The 26558-nt window shown below is 37.7% G+C and overlaps 2 protein-coding genes across 3 annotated transcripts; one reads left to right on the top strand and one right to left on the bottom strand.

Moving 5' to 3' along the window:
• The first annotated feature begins 9 nt into the window (after positions 1-9).
• LOC111833964 (C-type lectin domain family 2 member D) lies at positions 10-11042 on the top strand. Of its 2 annotated transcripts, none has more exons than XM_023792761.2 (9): positions 10-72; positions 336-491; positions 583-675; positions 2704-2745; positions 9159-9257; positions 9359-9460; positions 9820-9971; positions 10073-10173; positions 10460-11042. In XM_023792761.2, the coding sequence occupies exons 2-9, from the start codon at positions 383-385 to the stop codon at positions 10584-10586; spliced, it is 825 nt and encodes a 274-aa protein (XP_023648529.1). In that variant the 5' UTR covers positions 10-72; positions 336-382; the 3' UTR covers positions 10587-11042. The 2 variants fall into 2 exon arrangements, with proteins under 2 accessions (XP_023648529.1, XP_023648530.1); XM_023792762.2 differs by having other exon boundaries at positions 21-72; positions 339-491.
• Positions 11039-24662, bottom strand: trpv6 (transient receptor potential cation channel, subfamily V, member 6). Its single transcript, XM_023792760.2, has 17 exons — positions 23994-24662; positions 23091-23254; positions 22565-22662; positions 21374-21496; positions 20751-20891; positions 18136-18234; positions 17814-17989; positions 16614-16760; positions 16429-16508; positions 16031-16157; positions 15862-15948; positions 15694-15770; positions 13628-13793; positions 13344-13410; positions 12849-13117; positions 11702-11808; positions 11039-11583 (listed from the first exon to the last, which is right to left on the bottom strand). Exons 2-17 carry the CDS (start codon positions 23219-23221, stop codon positions 11343-11345), a joined length of 2136 nt encoding a protein of 711 aa, XP_023648528.2. The 5' UTR covers positions 23222-23254; positions 23994-24662; the 3' UTR covers positions 11039-11342.
• Between the last annotated feature and the right edge of the window lie 1896 nt (positions 24663-26558).

The raw sequence follows: 26558 nt of genomic DNA on the forward strand, positions 1-26558 counted from the left end.
ATAAATTGCATAAAGGGGAAGTGTTGCAAACTAAATGAAAAGACAAAACCTGAAGTGGTGCTCCGAATGGTAGTAAGTGTGGGAATCAGTCCTTGTATTTGCTTTTCATAATCTTTATCTCTTTACAGCAATGTATTGTCCTATGCCTTGTTATTTCAATTATCTATCCAAAATACTTTCTTGAAGTTTCTTACACTTCTGTAATTCGCTGGTAAAAAAAATCACCTTGACCTTGCACATGCTGATACTTATAAGATGGTAAAAATATCCAATTTTGGGAAGGGGGGGTTCTTAAAGATTTCAGTCTTGTAACCATGATTTTGGCTCCGACTTAGTAGGGTTATCAGCTAAAGTGAAAGTAGAAACTTAGAAGAAAGGCAAGATGGAGTTGCAAAAGTTTGAAAAGCTGGAAGTAAGCGGAGAACATCAGAAGGGAGAAGATGAAGAGAAACTGGGAACGGTGAAAGAAAGTGAGCTTCTGGAAAAAACAGGTATAAGAGGGACCATCTCACATATTCATTTAGTTTTCCTATAGCATCTCCCTGATTTGTAGCATCTTCTGCTCTTCCTTTCACTTCACAGGGAAAGATAATGACTCAGAATACAGGACACTAGACAGGTCAACTGAAAACATATACGAGACAACCTTGGTGCCCTCCACAGCAAAGACAGGAGGTAACACTCAATGTGGCCATTGTCAAATTCAGTTAAGAATGCACAAAATACGAAGTTGTGCGTAGTTTAAAAATATTGACTACCTGCTGCACGGCTTTACAATGCCATGAGCTGCTGTAAATAGGGGGCAATAATTGGAAGTGGAAAAAAAAAACCATACAACAATGACTATGAGAAGTTCCATTCCATAATGGACTTCAAGTATCATTTTCTCATGTATAGTACATCCCATTTCCTTTTTAAAAAGTTACAAACTGACCATTAATTTTAAAAAAATGTAGCAGTAACAGTGCAACTGGGCTGAGACAGCTGTTCGTAAGGGTGGCAGCTTGTGGGACCCGTCCTTGTGCCTGTGTTCTGGCACACAGTGATCTGTAGCTTCTGTCAGAGGGGAGAAGTTCAAAGAAGTTGTGGGCCGGGTGTGAGGTGTTTGTGATGATTTTCCCTGCCCATTTGCTGACTTGGCATGTGTATATCGACACATAAACATATATACACCGATCAGTCTTAACATTAAAACCACCTGCCTAATTTTGTGTAGGTTCTCTTCATGTCACTAAAACAACTTAGACTTTTAGAGGCATGGACTTCACAAGACCTCTGAAGGTGTCCTGTGGTATCTGGCACCAAGACAATAGCAGCAGATCCTTTAAGTCCTGTAAATTGCCATAGATTAGGCTTGTTTGTTCAGCACATCCCATAGATGCTTCATTGGATTGAGATCTGGGGAATTTGGAGACCAAGTTGATACCTTGAACTCTTTTTCATGTTCATTCTTGTATAAAGTTTGCAGTGTGATGGGGAGCATTATCTGTCCACTTTCTGCCATGACAATGCGAATTTCCCACTTGTGAGACTAATAAAGGATTATCTAATCTAATCTAATCTAATCTAATCTGAAAGAGGCTACCATCATCATGTCATTGCTATGAGAAGTTCTTCGGCTCACTAGTGAGATATCATAGTGTGTCTGGTTTAGTAGAGGGAAATTCAGAGTTGTTATCTAACATTTTCACAAGAAATAAGATGGCTTTCAGGTACAGCATGGTTTAGTAGAGGGAAATTCAGAGTTGTTATCTAACATTTTCACAAGAAATAAGATGGCTTTCAGGTACAGCAAATAATCCCTATTTATCAGTCAAATGACTATCAACACCACTGCCTTCTTTAGTTGGACTTTAAAGGGCTCTGAAGCAGTGTTTTTGAGGATGCAGGATGTGCAGAATTTCAATCTACTGAAGAATTCATTCAGCTAATTAATCTGATAATAAGGTAACAAAAAAAATTATCCTTCCTACTTCTATGCTGCGGTTGTCTGGTGTACACCATCATGAGATGCAAATTCCTTCTGGGGATAGCCTTATACTGTAACTGTCTTGGCCCAGAGGAGGATAGTTCAGGTTCAGAAAGTAAAAATCCAGACCAGGATTTTGTTCTAACTAACCAGTTAGCCACTCTCTGACTGTGACACTTTATGCACAACTGGTTAGAAGAAAGAAAATCTTTGTCTGGATTTTTTTTTTTTGGCCCTGAACTATCCACCTCTGCTTTGTGCTACTGTAATGATCAAGCCTACACTGAGACCCAGAGGAAGGGAGACAGTGTTTCCATTCATTAATAGTAATAACAGATACCTTATTGATTAGGCTGGGTTTGAACCAGCAACCTTCTGATTATAGGCACACAGGCATAGCCGACTGAGCCACACAATGCCACATTAAATGTCCCAATATATTTTTTGTTATGGTATAATAAGATCTTTAATACTTATTGGTGTGAGTTTATTACAATGTTAGGCTGCAGAGTGTGTTAGTATTATCAAAACAACTAAAAATGAATATCACAGAACTTGCTTAGGTGAATTTGACAAAAGTGGTGGATAAGAAAATGAGAGAAAGAGGAATTAAGAAAGAAAAGAATAAGATTATGAAAGAGACGCACTGCAGTCATAATGAAAGTGCACTGGCTGACATCAACTTCTTCATAATATTCTATTTATACTGTTTTTGTTCTGTCTGTCTCATTCAGAATCATGTGAGATTACTGCACATCACAGCAAACTTCCTGAAGGTAGGCAATAAGAAAGAAGGATAGCTACACTGTAAAAAAAATAATCCCTGTAAAATTATAGTAAACTACTGGCAGCTGTAGTCACCAGTAGTTTACTGTATTTTTTTTAACAGTTAATTACCATAAAATTTATTACAGTACTCTATTGTAGAATGTGTAGTTTACAGTAAAGTACTGGCAGCTGTAGTCGCCAGTAGTTTACTGTATTCTTACAGTATTATTGCTGTATTTTTCTAACAGTTAATTACTGTGATTTTTTTTTACAGTACTTAACAGTAGAATGAATGGTACTATTTAATCCTGTAGTAGACTTTCCAGAATAGTGTACACACTGATAACTGTTTTTAACATTACAATAAACAGCCAAAAAAATAGTATTAACATTTTTACCAAGTAATTGCAGCATACGTTTTAAATAACAATGAGTCTATGAAGTTTAAGATCCAGAATTGAGATGTAAATACGATCACCTTTGCTGTCCTAAAAATGCATAACCACTAAAACACCTAACACAAAAGACAATCATGCAAATGACATTTTTATTAGTGATGCACGATAATGCATTTTTCAACCGATACCGATAATCGATAATTTGCTCCTCCTTACAGCCGATATCCGATAATGTCAAACCGATATTTGTATTAAAAGACCTAATAAAAAAAGGAGTACAGAAAAACAAGAACAAATGTAACTTTACAAAAGCAGAATTTATTTCTACTTTTTCACATTAATGTGGACAGGCATCAAATCCAACATCCAACCTACAACAAATTGTCAATGTGTAATGGTAAGCTTTTAGGGAAAAAAAATTAAATACTTCATTGCACAACAAGGCTCTTAAAAGTAAGCCATTTTTTGTAATGTTGAACATAACATTAAAGAATAATGCGAAGTCAGTGTCAACATAATTGGTCTATTCACAGAACAGAATATAACCACAGTAGGATCTGTGCATAATTACAGTAGTAGGAACTGCGCAAATTTGGAGGCTAAATTAAGTTCATAATTATCGGATTTCATTATCGGTTGAATTTTTCATTATCACAATTATCGGTGTGACGTCATAATTGCCATTATCGGCCGATAATTATCGGTGACCGATATTATCGTGCATCCCTAATTTTTATGGAACAGAACATTTATTAAAAGTCAGCAAATGCATAAAACAAACAAAAAATCTCTTTAACTGAAAGTAAAAAGAAATGGAAACAAACAATTTCAGTATAAAGTTAAAATAATTCTGAGCTGCATTAAAATGAAATTATTGCAAAAACCTGTTGTAAAACACACACAATGTCCTGGTGATTGATATTCATCTGCCCTGGCCAATTGCTCACTACATGAGAAAAAGTGAAAGAGAAAGAGAGAGGAGAGAGAGAAATGAAACAATTAGAGGGCAGAAACACATTTCTCAGAATCAGGTTTGCTATCCAAGTACAGGTCACTACAACAACAATTAATTCCAACAGTCCGGTCGTAAGTCGATGTTGTCGTAAGTCGATCTATGCAATAATTACTGTATGTTCCCAGGGCGCACGTTTCACATGCTATACAGTTAAAACAAAAGTAAATGGGCAGCGTGTGTGGACTTTTTGGCTTCTTTGCAGATGTAAGTGTGTGTATTATCATTGCTCTCTATGTACTTACAGAATAGGCATAACAAACATAAAGGTAACATAACCTAACATAGAGGTAAAGGTAATACAAATTCAAAACATAATATAAAAGTAACATAAATATACCATAGCATATAACATAAAAGTAGCATAACTGTATACCATAGCATATAACATAAAAGTAGCATAACTGTATACCATAGCATATAACATAAAAGTAACATAACCAACTAACCTTAAGGAAGTGCCACTCAAAATCAGTGAGGTTTTTTATCAGAGTGGCAACATGTGGGTTTATTGCCTGTGCCTTCTTTTGGACCATTTTGCCTGTCTTTTTAGACACAATCTTTCCACCACTGGCCTTTGTTCTCCTCTCAGGGTTAATCCTGATAAAGCGTCTAAAACAACCCCCCCCCCCCAAAAAAAAAAAGAAATCAAGCACTCAGTTAATTTAACATGAAATTAGAACTAATTGTAAACATAGTAACACTTTGTCATTTTATTTCACAAAAACAATTTCTTTAAATGCAGATTACATTTAGTACATCTTACCTTTTAAAACTGACCTTTAGATGTCAAAACCTTAATGGCTAAAACTAAATTACAGAAATGAGTTGAAGACTGAACGAAATTCCTGTTTGGGTACACCATGACAAGGGTAGCTGGGTCTGGCTATTTCCCTTAACTGATCGCTTTAGGCCAGCAGCCATGAAATTAAGTTCTTGGTATGAAACGTATCAATATTATTTCATTCTTTTGGGTGTCAGAAATAAAAAAGACTTTTTTTCTCCAGTATATTTTCTTGCAAAGGATGATCTGCTAAACAAAAAGCCTGATTTCTGTTTTGAATTTCTGCATTTCTCATGTCATGTCATTTTTCATTGTCATTAGCATTACATGTTAAATCAGCAGGATTTCCCATATCAATCCTGTGTTTTTGTTTATGGCAATAAATGTGACATTTAAAGGCTGAAAATTTACAAAATACTCTACTGCATCCAGCAAAAACACATTTGAAAGACACATTTGGTATACAAGTATGGCTTTGCATGTGCCTCACGTAGGCTAAGATACTGCTGCAGGTCTTGGAACAAATGTTGCACCTTACCATTTTTGTATGTTCACTGCAAGATGCACAAATACTCACTTAAGTACAATAAACACACTATAAACGCAAAATCAAACGAAAACTAGATATGCAAATGGTATACCGAACCTTGTGTTTGAATTATTTAAACTTTCAACTCCTGAAAACACAATATCTGAATATTCACTCTTGTGCACTACCTGCTGCTGCTAATTAATGTGTGCTGCAGAGTGACCTGCTACTTGCAGAGAAGCTATTAGCTTAGCTACATTCTTTACTGGCTTCTGTAGTAATACTGTACCCTGACCACAAACTGTACATAGGTACAATAAAATAAATTAAATTAAATTATAAAGTTCACACATGACATTAAACATTTCAAACCACAACTTACTCCCAGTATTTGCTCCGAAGACGTGTCAGCTAATGCTAATCAGACACCAAGCTCAGCTTCGTTTCAGTCATCTTAAATTATGTCACAAAATGGGTAACCAGACTCACAAATACAGTATCAATCTCTCAGTACAATGCTGCTTACATTTTCTGTTGATTCATTAAAAGAAGATGCTGGAAATAACTAAAAGGGCATGTGGCATGTGGCTCACTCCTCTACCGTGGAAAAATACTGCATTATACCGTGAAATTGTACGGTAGTCTGCTGTTAGCAATCAGCCTTTTTTTAGCCCCCTAAAAGCATCAGATTGTACAGAATTTTACCGTATTCTGGAAAAACAGTAAATTACTGTTAGAATTTGGCCATATTTTTACAGCATTTTTTTACAGTGTATGGAATATACACTGATCAGCCGTAACATTAAAAACACTAACAGATTAAGTGAATAACATTGATTAGCTAGTTATAATGGCACCTGTCAAGGGTACCATCATATATGGCGACTGAACAGTCAATTCTTGAAGTTTATATTTTGGAAGCAGGAAAAATGGTCAAGTGTAAGAATCAGAGCGATGATTCTTACAGCCAAATCGTGATGGATAGATGCTCATGGCGCAGAACCTGAATAAAGAAATCTCAGGTGTCCTCTCAAAAAAAATGTAAACAAGTATCAGATTAGTGAAAACCAACTGGGTCAGAGCATCTCCAAAATGGCAAGTCAAATGCCATGTTAATTTCGTTGATGAAAACTATTACAAAGATTATTCATCAAGAAATATTTTTCATTGAAGAAAATGAAACAATAAAAAAATCTAATGATTCTATGCTGTCAGAGAATGTAACAAAACAAATAGACAACGTCTGGAAGAGATGAATTCGAAACAGATCAGAAATAGTATCTTTATTCAGTGTTGACTGCAGCTGCGCATGTTTGGATAATGTTGATCTAATGGGCTTCAAGTATGTATATGCAGTTCTGTCTCTAAAGGCTGTCTATGAACTCCTCATGTCTGTGCAAATTTTATAGTGCAGGACCCCCCACTCACTCGCGTCGGGAACAGGTAAGCAGGCGAAGGGAGTCTTAGATACGAATAAACGGGATTTATTGCGGGGTAACACACTCCAAAAACACAGCAACGTTAATGACCAGACTGGGGAAAACATACCTAACTCAGACTTAAATACATTGCACTAATGACAGCAACAAGTAACAACTGGAAAACACGGGGAATCCACACGGGGTAAATAAGGGGGCGTGGCACACGGAAGGAGTGGACGAGCGGGGCATGACACACCCGCTCTTTGAATTTTATTATGGGACCTCCTCTCACCTCAGAGAATTTTACTGGCAAGATTTAAAAATATCGTCAACCCAGTTAAATGGGAACATTACTAGAACTTTATCCAGCGTTACAATGAGGTCTTCTCAAAGTTGGTAGTAAACGTTATTGCTGTAATGTTAATGGAACATTGCTCCATATGTTACAGTTTAAAAAAGGTTCTGTGAATGTCAGTACAATAACACTATTACCAGGACATCCTTTAACGCTATTAATGTTGAAAAATATTGCTTTGTAATACATATTATAAAAGTAGTATATGTGTATACCCATGACCTTTGAGGTGTAAGGTGACAGTGTAACCTGCTGCTGTACCATGCCCTTAATTGTTTTGATATTGTTAGTCTTATTTGTTGTAGTTGTAGTAGTGGGATAACATTCTGGGAACATCAGGAAAATTGGACACTGGACTGAATGTTTGGATACCTTAATCGTAATGTTCTTTGAATGTTTATAGAATGAAAAATTGTTTGCGGGACAAATACTGTATATTGCTGTGTAGTCTCTGGACAGTATGATGGAAGCCTAGTCTATGCCACAGTCAGCTTTAGGAAAGAAAAAATGTATCGATATAAGGAAACCTTACACAGATGTGCTTAAACCCACAGCCATATTGTCACTGCTGTTATTTGTTCAATATTTTAACTAAAGTTTACAAAAGCTTGAAGAAACTTGAAGGTAAATGGGAGACCCCAGCTTGCCAGCTGGTGAGGGTAGCAATTCTATGCTAATGTCACAGCATATATTTCAGAATGGTTAGTCCGAGAGAAGAAATTAAATATGCCTCCTATAATTTGTATATATGAGTTCATTCTAGAAACCGGTAACATATGTGATTAAATCATGGGTTGGGCACCCCTGGTATATAGGCTATATAATGGTGTTGCTGTAGAAAGCGCGACCTTCCCGAAGGCCAGTCAGTGCCTGTGGACAAAGCACAGTTTACATTACAATATGATGACTGGTTCTTCGACACAGCCCGGCTGAGGAAGAACATTAAGTTACATTGTCTTACTATCTAGTACTCAAGGCTAAGCACTGCCTAAGCAATTTGCTGATTGAAAAAGCAGAGGCCTTATGTTCTATTTAGTCTGTAAATGGTCTCTCCAAGGCTGAATGTTTTGTGTGTGCTGTTTGAGGTATGTGTCATTCACAAACCTGTATTCATACTCCAAGGTGACTTGTGGAAAAAGACACTGTAACAGAATTAATCTAAGCAAGTATATTCATTGCCAATTATTTAGGGAGACCCTGGGTTGGGGGGTAGCCAGCCCATGGCAGGGTAAATACACAAAAATCATACACTATGGGCAATTTATAGTCAGTAATTGATAACAACAGAAGGAAACTCCCACAACAAGAGAAGATCATTCAAATCTCACAAAAACACAGCAGTATCCCACAATCCCACAGATGTAGGACGACAGTACTATCCACTGACTCAACATACCACCTTCAACACCACACACTTACAAGTGTTCTATAAAAAAAGAGAATAAAATAAATAAATAAAACCTTGACGTTGCTAAGAAACGCGGGGGGTCCACCCCTTCCTTTTCATGGATTTTAATTTAAGCACCCGACGCCATGTTCTCCTGAAAAAAGGAAATTGTTCCTTGCGGAAAAACATACGTATTCAATGCACTGGACTTCACACAGTGCATGTCGCTACTGTTACAAAAGTGGGTGAAAATATCCATGTATAATGTATATCAAATTTTGCCGAAATTATTTGATTGGGGAGGAAAACGCGAAAGGGTCAGATGAATCAAAGGAATATGAAGGTACGGTACTTTGCAAAAGAGCTGTATTTATACGGGTAGACATTTGATAATCATAGTGAATATACATTTTGAGTTATTTATTCATATATATCGTTTTAGATTTATTTGCATATTGGTGCATTAATAGTCTTATTGGATGTTAAGAAAAGAAACGCATCAACGTATTTGACGTCGCTTTCTCCCTGATTGCAGAGGTTCAGAGAGGGATTCGTATTTACCGAACGATGTCCATCATCCTGTTCGTCCTCACCGTGATCCTCGCTGCCGCTGTCATCGCCCTGTGTGCCCGCAGTCTGTATCTATACAATACATAACGTTTTTTAATATGCAGGAAGGCTTCGTTTTTGGTTTTGTGAATTCTGTAACTCTGTCTCTCTCCCTCTTTTTAAAAGTTAATATAAGAAGCACTTGTTTTAAGGAAGAGATTCAAGAGAAGGTCTGCGATGTGCAGCTTTGCAATGAGTTATATCCAGCAGTTTCCTCAGAAAAAAAAGGTGAGTTTGTTCCTAGTGATGATCCACGTGTGTTGAATATTATTTTAATGTAGCTGTTTCTACATTCATGTTATAGTGGAATATATTAGCACTATTATACAGTACAATCAGTTCCAGAAAGTTTCGGTGCTTTTTCTTTTTCTCAGATTTATTTATATACGACTACTGTAATTTCATTTTCAGGAGCAACAGTTTCTTCTGTTCTGTTTTTCCATTTCTAGTGTTTTTTATGTATGTTATAGTGATAAGTACATTATAATAATCCATTATTTATATAGCACTGAAGTAAAGCTCTAAGTGCTTCACATATGGGATTAAAATAAGAACCAAGAATGTTAATAATCTCCTGTATTTCACAGATGCTGGATGCCACCGATGTGGTCAAGGTTGGCTGCAGTTTGAAAACTGGTGCTTTTTCCTGTCCAGTGCAAGGGAGAGCTGGAGCCGCAGCAGAGAGCAGTGCAGGAAGTGGGGCGCCGATCTGGCCGTCATCGACAACCAGCGAGTGCAGGTGCTGAGCTCTGCCCGCAGCACTTCGCTGGATAACCAGAGTCTTCTGTGAAGGCTCTCTCACAATTCTGAAACCCAGAGCTGCTCTCTTTCTTCTTACAGGCATTTCTTACTGGGAAGGGAAACCTGGTGTATTGGATTGGGCTAAGTCGGTCGACAGGTGGAGAATGGACCTGGATAAACCAGACCATGCTTGCAGACAGGTGAGAGTACAAAGTCGCATGGCCATGTACTGTAGTATTGTTCCTACCAGTGGTAAAAGTCTCGAATTCAGCATTGAAGTGCATCCGGTACCTCTGTCAGGTGGTACCTCTCTCAGGTGGTATCTCTCTTAGGTGGTACCTCTCTCAGGTGGTAGCTGTCTCCTTTATCCTCATCATTCTTTCTGTGATGATTGTCAAATAAAGGATTTAACATATGGAGATCTTCCAGGCAGCAATGGCTGCACACCATTATAAGAGAGTAAGCCTTCTTCTCTATCTCCTGTAGTTACTGGGCCCCCGGAGCAAATGGGCAGAATTGCGGGTGCCTGATGGGGAAGCAATTGCCCAGTAGAAGCTGGAATTCCGCGCCGTGTACGCATTACACTGCCTACATCTGCCAGAAGGTGGTGTGAGGCTAGTCTGTTACTTGCTTTTTCCCTCTCTCTGAATTACTAGGCAGCTGAATTACTTAGCAAGATGACTAATCAAACCTTTTATCAGGAGTTTAGCGTAATGAGTTAATCATGTTAGCCTTTCAGATGTGTTAATTTCCAGCTTAAGCCACTACTTCAACATATATGTGCAATTATATATTTTTACTTGCTTGTGATTTTTTAAAATCTGATGGCCATGATGGTTATGTTGCACTACAGTAGATGCTGCCCTAAATGGACAGGTTCAGCCACAGAGCCCTATCTTCTACTACAGTGTGTGTTGAACCTTGCACTTTTATTGTACGTTAAAGTAAAACCATGTTGACTAACACACTGCTTGCATTTTTGCACTAAGATCACAACACTGTTTACTCTGAATGATTTGCTGTAACTTCTGTCCCATTCCCAAAATGACATTAAACAGCTGTTCATATATTTGTAATCCATTTTTATTCTTTGAGAGACAGAAAAGTGAGACATGGTGGCAATATGTAAACAGTGCCAGTAAAGTTGTAGGATTCAAGAGCTTTTTCTACACACAGTATTATTATTAATCTCGTAAATCTCTGCACACCGGTATAATGCTTATATGGGGAAGAATTTTTTTTATATGTCACATATAATTTCTTCAGTTCTGTGTCCAGTTCCTGCACATCTCCCTTAGTATTATACAGTGAATGTGTATTTAATCTATAGAAATTGTTCTGCTTGGTTTGATTACACTATATATGCCTCTCAGGACAGGTTCATTTTTGTTTTGGCTTCCTTTTGCTTTTGCGCCTCATAAGATGCCTTAAGTGCTTGCCAATGCCTCTTCCCCCCTCTTCTGCCTCCTCCACCCAAAATTATTGGCTTGGCTTTGCAAACAATGTCCTCCAAAGATGAGACCTGCTCTTTTTTCCCACTATTGTTCAAAAACAAGTTAGAGTTAGAGTGATGCGTCTTCTTTCTTTCCTTCTCGTTTTTTTCTTCCACTCTGGTTTGGGCAAAGGCATGTTGTTATTGTTCTTTTAATGCTTCTACAAAGTAAATGACAATAATGTTCAAAGTTCAACACTGTTTATGGAGTCACTCTGGACCAGATGATTGCTTACCTGAGATACCAGCAATCCCCCAGATTGTAGTCTGCTCCATTCACCCCCATCCGAGGCCAGAGACATCGGGGTAATCTTCTTTCCAGCATTAGTATGGTGGCAACTAACTAAAATGTGAGGATCGAGAGGAACATAGCAAAATGATGAAAAGCCTTCATGGCATTTAGTTGTTGAATTAATTATGTAGGAAACAGCAATGTTTTTCTCGGACAGCCCCCCCTCCCAAAAATAGGCCCCAGATCAGCACCTATACAATGTTCCTGGGAAATATGAAAAAGATCCATGTAATACTTTTAGAGTTACTGCCTTCAGAAGATCGACTGTCCTCTGCAGCCACCCTTTCCATCTTTTGATACTACTTAGTATCAAATGCTGCTCAAAATTTCCTGTGATTTGTCTGAAGATTAAATCATATGTAGATCTTCATCCATATAATGTTTTGGTGAAGTAAGAGTAAGCTCTATCACATTCATAAGGTTAAGGGTCATTTGTGGTCATGTGCTCATCCTTCACTTTGCTGCCACTAAGAGATTTTGTTTTAATTTTTTTGCAATTTGTAGCAAAATAAAATCAGTTATAGAGCTTCGGAAATAAAAAAAAATGTGCCTGTGTATTTTGAGAAAGATTTAACAAATTTGGTTGAGTTATTTTGGAAATGAAATGAGAGTCTGCGAATACCCTTCTGTTTGCTACCACTATGCAGTGCTGCTTCGGTTTGGTGTTATTTTAACAGTTTCAGTTCTTTTCCATGCAATATGTGTGTAAATGTTTGAAAAGATCAGTCACATCATATGGCAGTGATAAGTGACTCCAACAGCGGTGGACTGGTCCCAAAACCATATGTATTTTTAAGTAGCAGACACCTTTGTCCAAAGTGATGCACAAGGATATAAATAGCACATTACAAACATATGACTGTCAATGAGTAAACTAGGCACAACTAGGTTGAGCTTCCAATAAATGTCCAGGTAAAAGCATAAGCAGTATTGGAGCATCTTTCAAACATATCAAGAACCTAAGCAGAAACTATTCAGAGACAAAGTGTAACACTAAAATTATATTTATGTTAGGCTGCAACACTGTACTGATCAGTGAGTGTTAACAGAACATCATGATGAATAAGTATTATAAAAAGGGTAGATGATACCTGGGTCTTCCACAGCTCATCTCTCTCCTGAGTCACCTTCCAGTGCGTGTCACCCATCATGGAGATCAGCAGGTTCATAATGAGAAGGGAGCAAACCAATGAAAAGACGACATGCAGCACGTAGACGATTGGTGGGTTGGGCTGGCTGTTGTCAACAATGAGGTCGACGAGGCCTAAGGAGACCTCAAACTCGGAGAACAAGGTAACACCGAAAGAGTGAAAGGACGGGACTTTAGTTGGGTCTTGGGTCATGTATACCATCCACATAGCTGTGGAAGGAGAATGGAGGGAGGGGGATAGACAGGGCAGAGATTTGCATGACCAACCATGCAATTACGACAAATTGGTGAAAAGGATTAGCAGCCACACTTTTCCTGAGCATAATTTTTAACAACAACTAACTACAAAAAGTGTATTGTTTCTGCAAAGTATGTTAATAATCTCGCTGAAAATCATTATCAAATGGTTACTTTTCCAGAAATAACTGTTACTTACCAGTGGTACATGCAAGTAGTGTGACAGTTATCAGCCAAATAAACCTCACTACATCACCACACAAAATCTAAAAAATGATAAACAGAATAACCTTTTAAACTCAGGAGCAGAAATAATTACACATAAACATTCACATAAACTTTTAAATAAGACAAATCACCTTGAGTCCTTTCCCTGTTCTTGACAGAAATATTACTTAGATATTCTAATGACGGCATATTTTTGAAAAATTGTCAATTAAAAGGAAAGGATTTTACTTACTGATGATGGTTGAAAACAGTTACCTTTTGCACCATGATCATGTATGGCCCGAGCATCTGAAATCCACGTGCGAAATACATGATGTTACACCAGCCCAGGATCAAAGAGAGCGACATGACATTGTCCTGTCCTGGCAAATCGGCCACTCGAAGTAAGCAGATGAGTAACACCAAACAGCTATAGCTGATCCTGAGAGAGAAGTTAAGAAAACTACTTTAAAGAAGCTGTAGTGAGTAACAGCAGTACAATGGTGCAAACAAACAACTGTTGGTTTTTCATTCTCACAGAACCTTATAGTATTGTGCAGAAGGAAAACTGATAAAAATATTTTTCATATGATATGATATTAAGTTTGTTAAAGTGTATAACCTCATTACCTTAACCATTTCAAAATGTATCCTAACCCCAGCGTGAGCAGTAACCATCCCAAACAATTCATTTGGCTCATCAATAGGGACATCGCTAGGCCTGGTCATTGGGAGTTACAGCCCTGGATCTTCAATTAATAGCCTTGGATCTCCTGGATTTTTAATTAATTTTTTTTTAAACAAAAATAATAATAATAAGAAGAAAAAACCCTGATCTATTAAGATGTCATTCTTACTTTAAAGCCCTCGAAAATAGGATATTGTTAATCAAAAACGGCAGTAGTACTTTTTGGGTCCTCAAGCAGCAGACCTGCTTCGCACAACTTGGCAGACATGCATTTTGTGTAAGCACTAGAGAGCACTGGGTAGCGGGCTTGTCATTGTTGACATCTAGGGGGAGCTAGCTAGCTACTTTATTTTACAGGAAGAACTTTCTTTACAAAAAGAATTATCGATATATGAAGCTTTTTCAAGAAGAAAAACTGTGAGGATGGAGGACGTGGAGGCAGAGTTACTTCCTGTTGCCATAGCAGCTTCACCTGCAGACTCAGGTTGGTGAAGAAGAGCACTCGCTAGCTAGCTAGTGTAGCTTAGTGGTTCTCAAAAGTTTTTGAAACAAGGTTCACCATTTATGAAAACAAGTATTTCCGACATACATGTTTACATGTGAAACATCGTAAGCCTAATTCCAAAACACATCTTCCCAGCTCCCAAGGCACACCAGTGTGCAATGGCACAGTTTGAGAACCACTGTTCTAGCTGGAAAGGATGCACTCAAATATGAATACATTATTCAGAAATGTACAAGCGATGCATTGTAAACAGATAAGTTTCTCGTTATCATTCGGAAAAAGTCAGCTCCATGAGTTATATGTCTATGTTCGATTCAATTTTTCAATTCAATTTATTTTTATATAGCGCCTTTCACACCAGAGTCATCCCAAGGTGCTTTACATGGATGTGTTGTGATACATTAAACATCATTAGAAAGAGTGATACAGAATGTGAAAAAGGAAGGAAAGAAATTAAATAAAGAAAGACAGATTATATGTTTCCTCAAATAAATCCATATCATTGTGGATGGTCACAAGATATAAATGCCCATTCAGTTTGAAACACGGGGCTTTGATTTCACTAACTAGTCATTTAATTTAGTTCAAATTATTTAAAAGTGATCGCTATGTTCTGTAGTTGACTCACCAAGCTAGTGCACAACAGGCAACGGGCTCAGAGCTGAAAATGCTGCAATTATTGGGTAAAAATCTAAAGATTTCTTGGTTGGGGTAAGCCCCAAATGGTTCATGACCCTAACAACACCCCTGCTCATCAAGTTATTTAGCTTATTAAGTTAATTCATTTAAGGTAGAGGTGAAATTTAATGAATACATGCGATGACAGGGGAGCCCCTGAAGAGAGATTTCGGGACTAAAGCGATGTTCATCTAGCCATCCTACAAGATGCCAGTAAATTTGGAAAACAGAAGAAATTCTTATGATATCTTTAAATATTACTTTATATTGTATTACAATTCACTTGCATACATTGTAATGGTAAACTGTTTTCTTTTTATGAGCAGATATATTCTGAGAAATATTCAGTATTTTCTTTAACTGCCAAAGACTTTTTCACGGTATTATAGGTCAGCTATATCTACAATGCTAAATATTCCAACCAAAAATGTTTCTCTAGGCCCTAGGGGAAATTAAATACGAAATACTTACAGGGTGACATGGAAGGGACCTCCTAGTACTGACCGACCAAAATATTGCTTGGGTCCAATTCTCATTATATCCGGAATCTAAGATGAATATAAAGAGGATGTTTTTATATTTATTACAACAGATATCAGGATAGCAGGTTATTAACTAAAGAACAAGGCTTGCAGTTACCTCTAGTACCAGTATAATAAAAGCACCCAGGACACTGATCATCTCTCCCACTAATCGTAACTGGTCAGCATATGTTAGGTAGCTCTCCTGTTGATAATAAAGGACAGAGTGAAACAATGCCACACCGAACTGCTAAAATTATACACCAAAAAAGTTGATGTTTTCCTACATCCAGAGTCTTTGGAATATAGATAGTATTATCCTGGGTGTAATTCTCTGGGACTGGCTTTAGTGGGCGGTAGACACAGCAGAGAGTAAAGATCCCCATGTACAAGTGGTATAGCAGTGCCAAAAACCTGTGTTACAAAACAACAAAACAATAACTCATAAATGTAATAATGAATATGATGTAATAAAATATTTAGAATACAAAATCATCAAGAAGTCGCCATAGAGCTCCCAATAAGATGCATTATTTGAAGTACAAAGACTGCAAAGAAATGCTAAAATACAGGATCAGGAAAACGCTATATAAAGTATCTTAGTGAATCAAAAACCTTTGACACTCATGGTTTATAAGACAATAGCATCCACATTATAATACTAAAAAATACAAAAGATGGCTACCTAAAATAATGTTTGCCATATAACTTCCACTTGAGATCAATGAGCTGTTTTGCTGGAGGTAAATCCAGCACCTTCCTCGCCTGAGAGAGAAGAGAGAAGGAAAGTAGAGGTCAGAGCCCTGAGACTTGGTGAAAACACCGTTGCCCCTCTTTATTTACTTCACAGCCACCTAATTCATTATTCACCTCTTTTTTCTGGCTCACTACGACATTCTCCAGTACAGAGAATTCATCGCCATATGAGTCAAATTCCGTCAGGTCGTAAAGATAGGAGTCGAGAGGGCCCAAAGTCCACTGGCTTAGCCGTCTGCTCTTGACCAAATGTTGAAACACCTGGATAGGCAGCATAAAATGAGGGATCATTTGGATATTAATAACATCATCATTTACTCAGTTTTTCATTGCTAACACTGGTGAGATACATTAGTACCTCCAATAAGAAGTACAAGATGTGAGTTTTACTGAAACAAATGTTGTAAAACAATGCAGAATTCAGTATGTGAAAAATCAGTCCTTTTCTTTTGTTTAGAAACATAAATATTTGCTTCCTGTCACATTCAGAAGTGAATTTAAAATACCAATCACTTTTAAAGTAAAAATATTTGTTTTTCTCAGATGTAGGCTATTCTGTATCTGGTTGCTCCTGTTTTACATATTAGGATAAGTTAGTTTTCCCTTTATGACACAAGCTCACAATTCTGTCATGTGACTATGCCATGTGACATGCCATGTCATGTCTTGATGTGGGTTTGAAAGTCTCACAAAGTGCTGGGTTTTCGTTATACTGCTAGTCCTCTGTGTTGTATTTTGTCCAGTGTTGAAGAGTATGGACTCCCAACCTGTTGATGACTGCAGACCAGCATATGTCATCCAAAATTTTTACTGGTAAAACATGTCAACCACGCAGAGGGTGGGGGGGGTTTACAATCAGTGGGCCAGATTTACTCTGTTTAGCCATTTATATTATTTTCAGATGTAATGAGAATGTGTGGATGTCAGGGGTTATTCATAAAAGGCGTGTTGTGAAAAAATATAGTTTATTTTTGGAAATTAACCAACACCCAGTGTTCTGTGGCTTACTGGAATACTGCCTGAGGTCTACAGCATCCCCGCTATTCCCTTCTGCCTCTCCTCATCTGCTTCCTACTGTCAGCCACTGGCTCCTCAGCTAATACACCACATATGTCTCATGTCTGTTTCCATGGACAGGATTCATAACTTTAGTTAGTTGCCAATAATCATAATTAAGATTTCTTATTTATGAATGCAACTATTATTTTTCCTCCATTTTGACATATTATTGTATGTGTATATGCCCTGTGATTGCTGCTGGCCCCCCAAAATCCTTTGCAGGGGAAGTGGTTCAATGACAGGTGGATTTCTCACCAAAATATTGCCATCCTTTGCAGCTGCTTTTAAGGGAGTTAATCCCCGGTAGTTGGTTTGGCGGTACAGTGGTATGTCTCTGTTCAGCTCTTTATCCGATGCCAAGAAGATGTCAATAACTTTGGTGACAGAATCTTTACTATTCTGCATAGCAAGAATGTGTAGCACTGTGTTTCCTAATGAAAGACACAAATAGAGGATAGATGTAAAAAAAAAAAAATTCATAACATTATACAAATGAATCGTAATATGGGGAGATGGTCTGAGCTCATTGTAGGTCACGGATGTACAGAGAAATGAAAAGAAATAAACAGGAATTTACCAAAGGTGTCTTGCGCCCTGATGTTGGCTCCAGCATTGATCAGTGCATTGAGAATCTCTTCGTTTCCCACACAAGCAGCAAAAGACACAATGTGTTCGCCTGATGTTGGAGACAGTTACATGTTGAAAAATGAAATGGCTCAAACACACTCAAAATAGGTATACAGTGGTACCTCGGTTCTCGAACTTAATCCGTTCCGGACTCCGGATCGAATCCTAAAAAGTTTGAGTTCTGATCTAATTTTTCCCATAAGAAATAATGGAAAACCAATTAATTGGTTCCCGGCCCCAAAAAATTACACCTAAATATGTTTTTTTTTCTTTTTTTTGCATTTAAACACAAAATGAACAGGATAAAACAAGAAGAGCATTTTCTTCTTAATGGCTTCCAAAACAATAAAGATCTTATTCCAACATTACCCTTGTCCTGCCCCGATTGTCCGCTCCTTCCGTGTGCCACGCCCCCTCGTTAACCTCGTGTGGGATCCCCATGTGATCAGCTGTTTCTGGTTGTTGTCATTAGTCCTATGTATTAAGTCCGCGTTTCAGTTTGTTTCCCCAGTCCTGTCATTTGGGTGCATTCGACTTGCTTACAGCGCTGGCTTAAAGCAACGCATTCTGATCCTGACGCAATGCATTATGGTTAGATGCATTGCGACCTCTCACCCGGCTGCACAAACTGTCTGGAATCGCCTCCGTGATGACACACCTTTACCCTTATTGGCTGAAGAGTTTAGTTACACGCATGACGTTTGTATCCCAGGCAGTTCCGATGCGTAATCTGCTATTTCTCCCGAATATCATGTAAAGCAGTGAGAACTGGTATTCAGTTAATTTACCTGGTAAAATAAAGTTTAATTAAATGACATAAATGCTCTAATAGTACACGTAAGTTAGTGGTTTATTTATTGTTAGTTACTGTAATGTTGCGCTGCTTTATTTGGTTAATCATCCAGTCTGTGAAGAAGGCATTCAAGTAAGAATTGCATTGTAGTATGACTCATTTCCTGGCGCGTACAATTTATATTAGGTCAGCGTTCACGGTTCGACTTCTGATATTCAGATCGAGTTCTAGGTCAAACTCGTTTGTTCGACTTTCAACAAATTCGAGTTCTAGTGAGTTAGTGAACCGAGGTACCATTGTATATCTTTGTGGGGACTCTACATTCATTTTTATGGGCATAACCATATAATTTCAACAATGACGACCTTAAAGCCCTTGCTTTAACCATAAGTAACCAAACAAAATACAAGACTTTTGGCTGTCTTAGTTCACAGATTTTTCTAAAATTGTGTTTCTCTTTGAGGAGACTGAAATTTTTTTCCCACAAAGTCAAAATAAGAGGTTTTCACCACATTGTGGGAAAATCTGGTTCCCACAATGTAATATACTTTCTCCAATCAGAAGCCACAACTCACACCACATGTAGTACGTTGTCTGTTTCTCACTTATTTTACATCACAAAGAGGTCCCAGCAAGGAAGCTATAGCTGTATTAAAGGTAAAATCCTTGTGGTTTTTAAAATATGTATCAAAGGTAATACTTTTGTATCTGTTTGGGGCAGTGGGTCTCGCCTGCAGACGAGCCTTGCAGATATTCTACTATAGATAGATAGATAGATAGATAGACAGACAGACAGACAGACAGACTGACTTTATTAATCTCACCGGAAAGCTCCTCCGGGTAATTCAGTTTCTAGCAGCAACTATACACCGGTGTAATAGTACATGGCACTATATATATATATATATATATATATATATATATATATATATATATATATATATATATATATATATATATATACACACACACACACACACACAAAGTGGTACCTCAGAACTGGAACTTAATCCATTCAGAACTCAGGTTCGAATCCTAAAAAGTTCAAGTTCTGATCGAATTTTCCCCATAAGAAATAATGGAAAACCAATTAATTGGTTCCCGGCCCCAAAAAAATTACACCTAAATATGTTTTTTTTAGCATTTGTTTCCCCAGTCCGGTCATTGTATTGTCTGTCTGCGTTTTGCCTGCCTTACCTGTAATTAAATGCTGTATTCCCCGATACCCTGACGTCTGCACCTTTGTCTCCGTTCCGTCCCCGTTCGACACAACAATATTATTATAATTAAATGTATTAATGGGTTATTATTAATGATATTAAAATAATTAATAAGAAATCTTTATTTTTAATGTATTTTATTATGTAATAATAATTACTGTTACTGTCTATCATTGTCTAAATGTATTTTTACTGTAAAAATATGTGTATTCAGCTAGTGTAAACATGCACGATGCTATCACAGCGCACGCAAGGCTGAGACTGAAGCGTTACCCTTTGTTTCCGCTGTGATACGTGCCGTGTGACTCATTTCCCAGCGCGTACAAGTTATCTTAGGTCGGCATTCACGGTTCAACTTCTGAGATTTAGATCGAGTTCTAGGTAATTTTTTTTTCGAACTGGTTGGTTCGACATTTAAGAAATTCGAGTTGTAATGAGTTAGAGAACTTAGGTACTGTACCACTGTATATAGTACTTGGGCCCAAAACACAACTGCTCTGCTTGCAGCTCCGGTCTAAAACCCCCAGGATTTGAAACAGCCTTTTCTCTCACCATAGTACAGGAGTCCTCCTCTTCTTTTCCTGAAATAGATACCAGTCACCCTAGGAGTTGCTACATCAGCGCCTTTGGCAATTAACTGATTTACCAAATCCAGGTTTTGGTTCAACACAGCAATGTGAAGCGCAGTCAGACCTGCAGAGAGAGAATCACAAAACCGATACCTGCATAGTTACTAAAATTGCTTTTAAAAAATCTGTAATTTTACATCATGTGATCATTATATAATTAATTAATCAATTTCCTATAGTCACTTTTCTAGTATGAACTTATAGTGATTCTGGAAAATTTTCAGGAAGCACATGGTGCAAGACAGGGGACCCCTGGATGGAATTACAGTCCATCCTAAGTCATGTACTATGGCTCATTTAGAAACATCAGTTAACCCTTGCATTGCAGCAGGAAACTGAAGTATATGGAGAAAATCCATATGAACCTGAGGAGAGCATCTCAACACTCATACCTGGGGTGAGGAGTTAAAGGCACAACTCCGGAGGTGTGGGTCTGCAGTGCTAACCCCTGAGCTGCTGTGCCTCCCACAGGCCGTAATAATGAATGATATCAAACACAGATGCCACATCTATAATGTGGTTGGATGGAAAAATCTGAATTCTTACCCTGGTAGAGGTCAGAGGTTATGGGTTCATTTATGAGCACAGGCACCTCTTCCATTATAGCCACTGAAGCCTGTAGGTGATCTGCAAATGCTGCCACATGGAGTGCGGTCTCCCCCAGGGCCCCTGAGGCAGGGAGACACAAACTCTTAATAAGTGACATTAACAATGAACTGGGTGCCTTACACAGTCATGGGCTAATATTGACAATAACAGAAAGACACTAAGTCCACTTACAACTTTCACGTGTGAACTACACCATACAGTACCTTAAAAAGGACATTGCTGCCTTGGAAAGGGTGCAACGTAAGGCTACAAGAATGATTCCTGGTCTTAGAGGAATGTCTTATGAGGAGAGGTTAGCTGAGCTGAGTCTGTTTAGCCTAGAGCAAAGGAGACTAAGGGGGGACATGATCCAGGTATATAAGATTCTAACAGGTCTGGATGCTGTTCAGCCAAATGGCTACTTCAATAATAGTTTAAATACTAGAACTCGTGGCCATAAGTGGAAATTAGCGGGAGAACATTTTTAAATGAATTTGAGAAAGCACTTCTTTACACAGCATGTAGTTATAGTAATGAATAGTCTTCCTGTTAGCGTAGTGCAAGCTAGACCTGGGTTCCTTTAAGTCACAGCTAGATAAGATTTTAACAACTCTGAGCTATTAGTTAAGTTCTCCCCAAACAAGCTTGATGGGCTGAATGGCCTCCTCTCTTTTGTAAATTTCTTATGTTCTTATGTACAGTATTTACAATAGTGATGGCCAAAATGATGCCTCATGAATCATGTGTGGTATTTTTTTTACAATACTAGATGGCAGTCTTGGCTTGCTTTGGGGCATGCTTTGAGCCATTTTTTGAACATACAGCACCATCTAGTGGGGTCAAAATACAGCAGATGGTTCATGAAGCATTGTTTTTGCCGTCAGATGTTTACAGTATTTATTTACATGTTTGTTCAAAGAGTACTGAGATATTCAGTACATAAAAAGCTAGAAAAATTATCAATCAATCCCTCAATTGAAGTATTATGAGACTATCATCATGGGTACATTAAGTAAGTACCTCTCCCTTAAATAAAAAAAAAAAACAATTACAGTTTCAATATTACTTCACTGTTATAATATTGCTAGGTAAACATAGAAATTAATAAAGGGGTGAAAATAGATTAAGCAGGAGAATATCAGGCCCCACCTCTTTCAAAGACATCTGTGGATGGACATTTAAGGAGCTTTTTTATGGAACCAACGTCATTCTCATGGGCAGCAAAGAAGAGAGGGATGTCATTCACTCTAAAAAAGGGACATGAAAGTGAATAAACTGACTGACTCCAAGCTGCATATTACATTCTGGGGAAGGCAGAGAGTCTGATTAAACTGTAAAATTGTCATGTGCATTTTGTATGACTAGACACTAGAATAAATTCATTGTGTTATACTCGTACTTAGAGAAATAATGCTGACTGTAGTTTTGAAACTACTTGGTGTATTACGATCTAGCATGAGCATTAATGCCAAGTCTCACGATTTCCAATATGACCTACAGTTTACACCCCATTTTGCCATCTGGCAGCCATGAGACTGAATCCCTCACCCCCCCCCCCCCCCAAACGTCAGGCAGGTTTTTTACGTACTATTTCACTGATTTCAATGCAGCTAGATTGACATATATATTGACATATGTCTGAATAAGACACAGCCTCAGTTTTTATTGTGCTCACCTCTGGCTTTGTAGCATGAAAGTCTCATCAACCATTTGAGCCCATGCCTTTCTGTTCTTTAGGCGGAATCGAAGTTGACCCCACCGATGACTGAGCTCTGAAAGAGCGACTCGTGCTAAAGGTGGACTCATGGCCTCAAGTGGAGTGTCTCGCTAGACCTGTTGCTGAAACATAAGTAGGTTAGGATTAGAGGATTAGAGAAGAATAAAGTTATTAAAATCAAAGCGAAGGGAGACTATATCAATGAGAAGCCTGAATACAGAATATTTACCAACACTGATTATGCTTATACAACAGCAGCCACTATGCTAACAGGTTCTTACATTATAACTTAACAAATTAACATGTATGTGTAATTTTGTTTATTTATAAAGCACATTTCACACAACAGCAGTTGAATAAAATGCTGTACAATCAAAATAACACAAAAACATGTACTGTACAAACAACAAAGGGTTTTGTATGTATGTGAGAGAGTAAGGGAAACAAAGGAAAGATTGCTATAGTAGTGACTCAGCTAACATTTTAAGAAACTGTTCTGATTCTTGCACTTAAATTTAATTGCATTTAATCAAATATATAGAGGAGAAAAAACAGGAGGATTATTCGAGAAAAAGGAAAAACTTTCTGGTTGCCACCAAGACACAAGCATATTAAAGAATGAAATCTGTGTGTGTGTCTATATATATATAGACAACAGTAATTAAATAAAGACAAATAATACTTCTCTAATTATTCTACGGATTTCTATATAATAATTCAGGAATAATACAGAATAATCTATAGAAAAAAAAATTATTCAAAGCAAAATATAGTTAAAACTCATTTCACCTGTCATGCCATTCAAAAAATTTTAATAGAAACAAAATAAAATGACAGATTAAGTAAATCAGGTAATCTTACCTGTGCAATTCAAACAGTCAGTACTACGATTTCCCCAAGTATTACAGTATACTGTGGAACATCACATTAGGATGTAATGTGCTACATCAGTGTAATTGTACACAGGGCAGTGTGTTGGAAAATCCTGCATGTGAAACTTTATGATGGTAGACATTTAAGGCAAAACTAGAGGCGGAGAAATGCATGTGAGGGAGGAGAGAGAGGACAGAGGCAGGTAGCCTGATGTTCAGATAGGATGACAGAAATGACTCTGTTGTCAACGTGAGAAAGGTTCACACCTCACTGCTATTTCCATCCATCCATCCATCCATCCATCCATTCCCACCTGTTCTATGTTTTATGTGGGGTCACAGGGCAGGCATGTTGTCAAATGATGGGTTAAGAACCCCCTCTGAAATTTGTTTTCTTTCTAGTAGGCACATAGCCAAGTAAGGAACCCCCTTACAGCCACCAATCTACTGAGTCCCTACCTAAAGGGACCTATTAGTGGAGTTGCTGGACTGCCCCCCCACCAACCCAGCATTAAATTTTAATGATTCCTGGCCACGGGTCTGCCTTAGGGGTCCGGAGCCTACACGAGGAGGGTAAGGCAGGGAATAACCCATCCATTACAATAATAAGGGAAAACTAATTTTAATAGACCAGAGGTCTCACCATGACAGGAATATCAGTACCATGACCCCTACAATGACCTATTTTGTATGTTTATTAAATATGGTCAAATAATGGAGTAAATATTTTGTGTTTTAAACCAGTTGCAGTTCATTGTTTTCTCTTCTTTGTATTTGACAGTTCTTCCTTTATTTCCTCATATGCTTAAAAGAAACATTAACATTAACACTTACTTTACATACACACACTGGAGGCACAAAACACAAATTAACACTGTATTCACTCTGAAAGATTTGCAATCCTTTTGGATTTCACTGCACAGAAATATATTTTTCACTTTTTTTAGACAAATGAACAAAGGCCCAGGATTTTTTTCAATTTATGCAAAGTAAGCATCCTGTATTTAGCTGTTACTCTCTTTGAAACAAATAAATACACAAATACATATACAAAACACACATACTGTATGTCGTAATAAATGCAGAGGGTAGGTGAATAGTAGATTGATAGTGGGCTGTGTTTCAGTTTAACTTGGGCATTGTGGGATTATGTTTATTATGTTTACACTGAAAAGTAAAGTTAGTGAAGCGAGTAAAACAGCATGATAACAGGGTTAAGGACAGTGATGACCTGTATCGTGAAGAAAGTGTCTCCATTCCACATTCCGCGTTGGATAATGTCAAACGCCTGTATGACCAGCATGCAGAATCAGTAAAAGGATGTAAGTCAACATTTTTGACAAATACAGATAAAAAAACTTGCTTAAAAAAGCGCTGACATGCACCATGATGGTAACACCGGCTGATCTAGACACAGAAGAGGTTGTTCGACATGAGGATTTGGCACTTATAAAATCGTAACAGTCAGATCTTCTGGTTTCTCCAGACAATACGGGATAAAGCCAGAAGCATTTAAACAAATGTTCATTGGAACCAAAGCTTGAACGTGAACAAAGGATCCCAAATATCCTTAAAAACATGAATTTTAGGTACAAGAATATGGTTTGATTTACTAGTGGAATATACACAATTTTCACTAGTCTGTAAGTATTTGGCAGAGCTTATCAAGCTGAGCGAGTTTAGTCTGATTTTAGCTCATGCACCTTTTAAATATTTTACATATATTACATATGGTGACCATGAAATGCAGAGCCTTAAGTGATTCACCATTATGTCTCTATAGTAAAATATGTATAAAATAATTATTATGTTACTTTATATTACATTCAACTACAAGCATTTTAACGGTGACTGAAGGAAGAAGCAGTTCAGAGAAAAAGTATTGAAGACAAGAAAATAATAATGGCTCAGAAGGGCTAATAGGCTAAAAGACTAACAGGCTGAAAGGCTAATAGGCTAAAGGGGTAACAGGTCCCTACAAAAAACCTTTGACGCCAAAGAGAGAGCAACTGACACCAGAAATCTTTTTGCATACGTTTGGAATTTTTATATTGCTAAAAGAACAAACTTATTTGTTTCTGGTGACTTATGGGGTACCTTATGGTGCACAAAATATTCATAATGCGATTTTAAAATAGAAACAAATGGGCGCTTCTGTGGAGAGAGGAAAGGTGATACCTAAGGAGCTGCTAATGGAGCAGCTCTGAGTCGTCACTCAAAAAGCAGCATTTCTGTCCAGCAGGGTTTATATGCTCAAGGCTTAGGGATGATTGCATCATTATTTTGAGTATCACTCTCATTACCTGCTTTGTTATTGCTGTTCTGTAGTAAAAAGATTGAAAAGCTCCTTCATATTTGGTAAAATTAGGCCACCACTCCATTAGCTGTTATCAACCATGTCTCATTTTTCCTCCTCATCTACTTCAGTGGATGGGCAATATTGATAGAGCTATAAGCAGATCATTATAGTAGACATAATGCACAGTATAGGTAATTAATATTTTATTTGCTCGCAAGTCTGTTGATTGGAAAATACTGAAAATACTGTGCTTTT

Source organism: Paramormyrops kingsleyae, chromosome 9, assembly GCF_048594095.1.
Source record: "Paramormyrops kingsleyae isolate MSU_618 chromosome 9, PKINGS_0.4, whole genome shotgun sequence".
Lineage (NCBI taxonomy): Eukaryota > Metazoa > Chordata > Actinopteri > Osteoglossiformes > Mormyridae > Paramormyrops > Paramormyrops kingsleyae.

What these genes read in the sequence shown, in the direction of transcription:
- LOC111833964 (XM_023792761.2), top strand. Translation starts at nt 383, where the DNA reads ATGGAGTTGCAAAAGTTTGAAAAGCTGGAAGTAAGCGGAGAACATCAG. An exon ending in CTCCACAGCAAAGACAGGAG is followed by an intron (nt 676 to 2,703) that starts GTAACACTCAAT and finishes TGTCTCATTCAG; the next exon opens with AATCATGTGAGATTACTGCA. An exon ending in TCGACAACCAGCGAGTGCAG is followed by an intron (nt 9,972 to 10,072) that starts GTGCTGAGCTCT and finishes TTCTTCTTACAG; the next exon opens with GCATTTCTTACTGGGAAGGG.
- trpv6 (XM_023792760.2), bottom strand. Translation starts at nt 23,221, where the DNA reads ATGAGTCCACCTTTAGCACGAGTCGCTCTTTCAGAGCTCAGTCATCGG. An exon ending in CAGGGCGCAAGACACCTTTG is followed by an intron (nt 17,990 to 18,135) that starts GTAAATTCCTGT and finishes GTCTTTCATTAG; the next exon opens with GAAACACAGTGCTACACATT. An exon ending in CAAAGGATGGCAATATTTTG is followed by an intron (nt 16,761 to 17,813) that starts GTGAGAAATCCA and finishes CTGCCTATCCAG; the next exon opens with GTGTTTCAACATTTGGTCAA.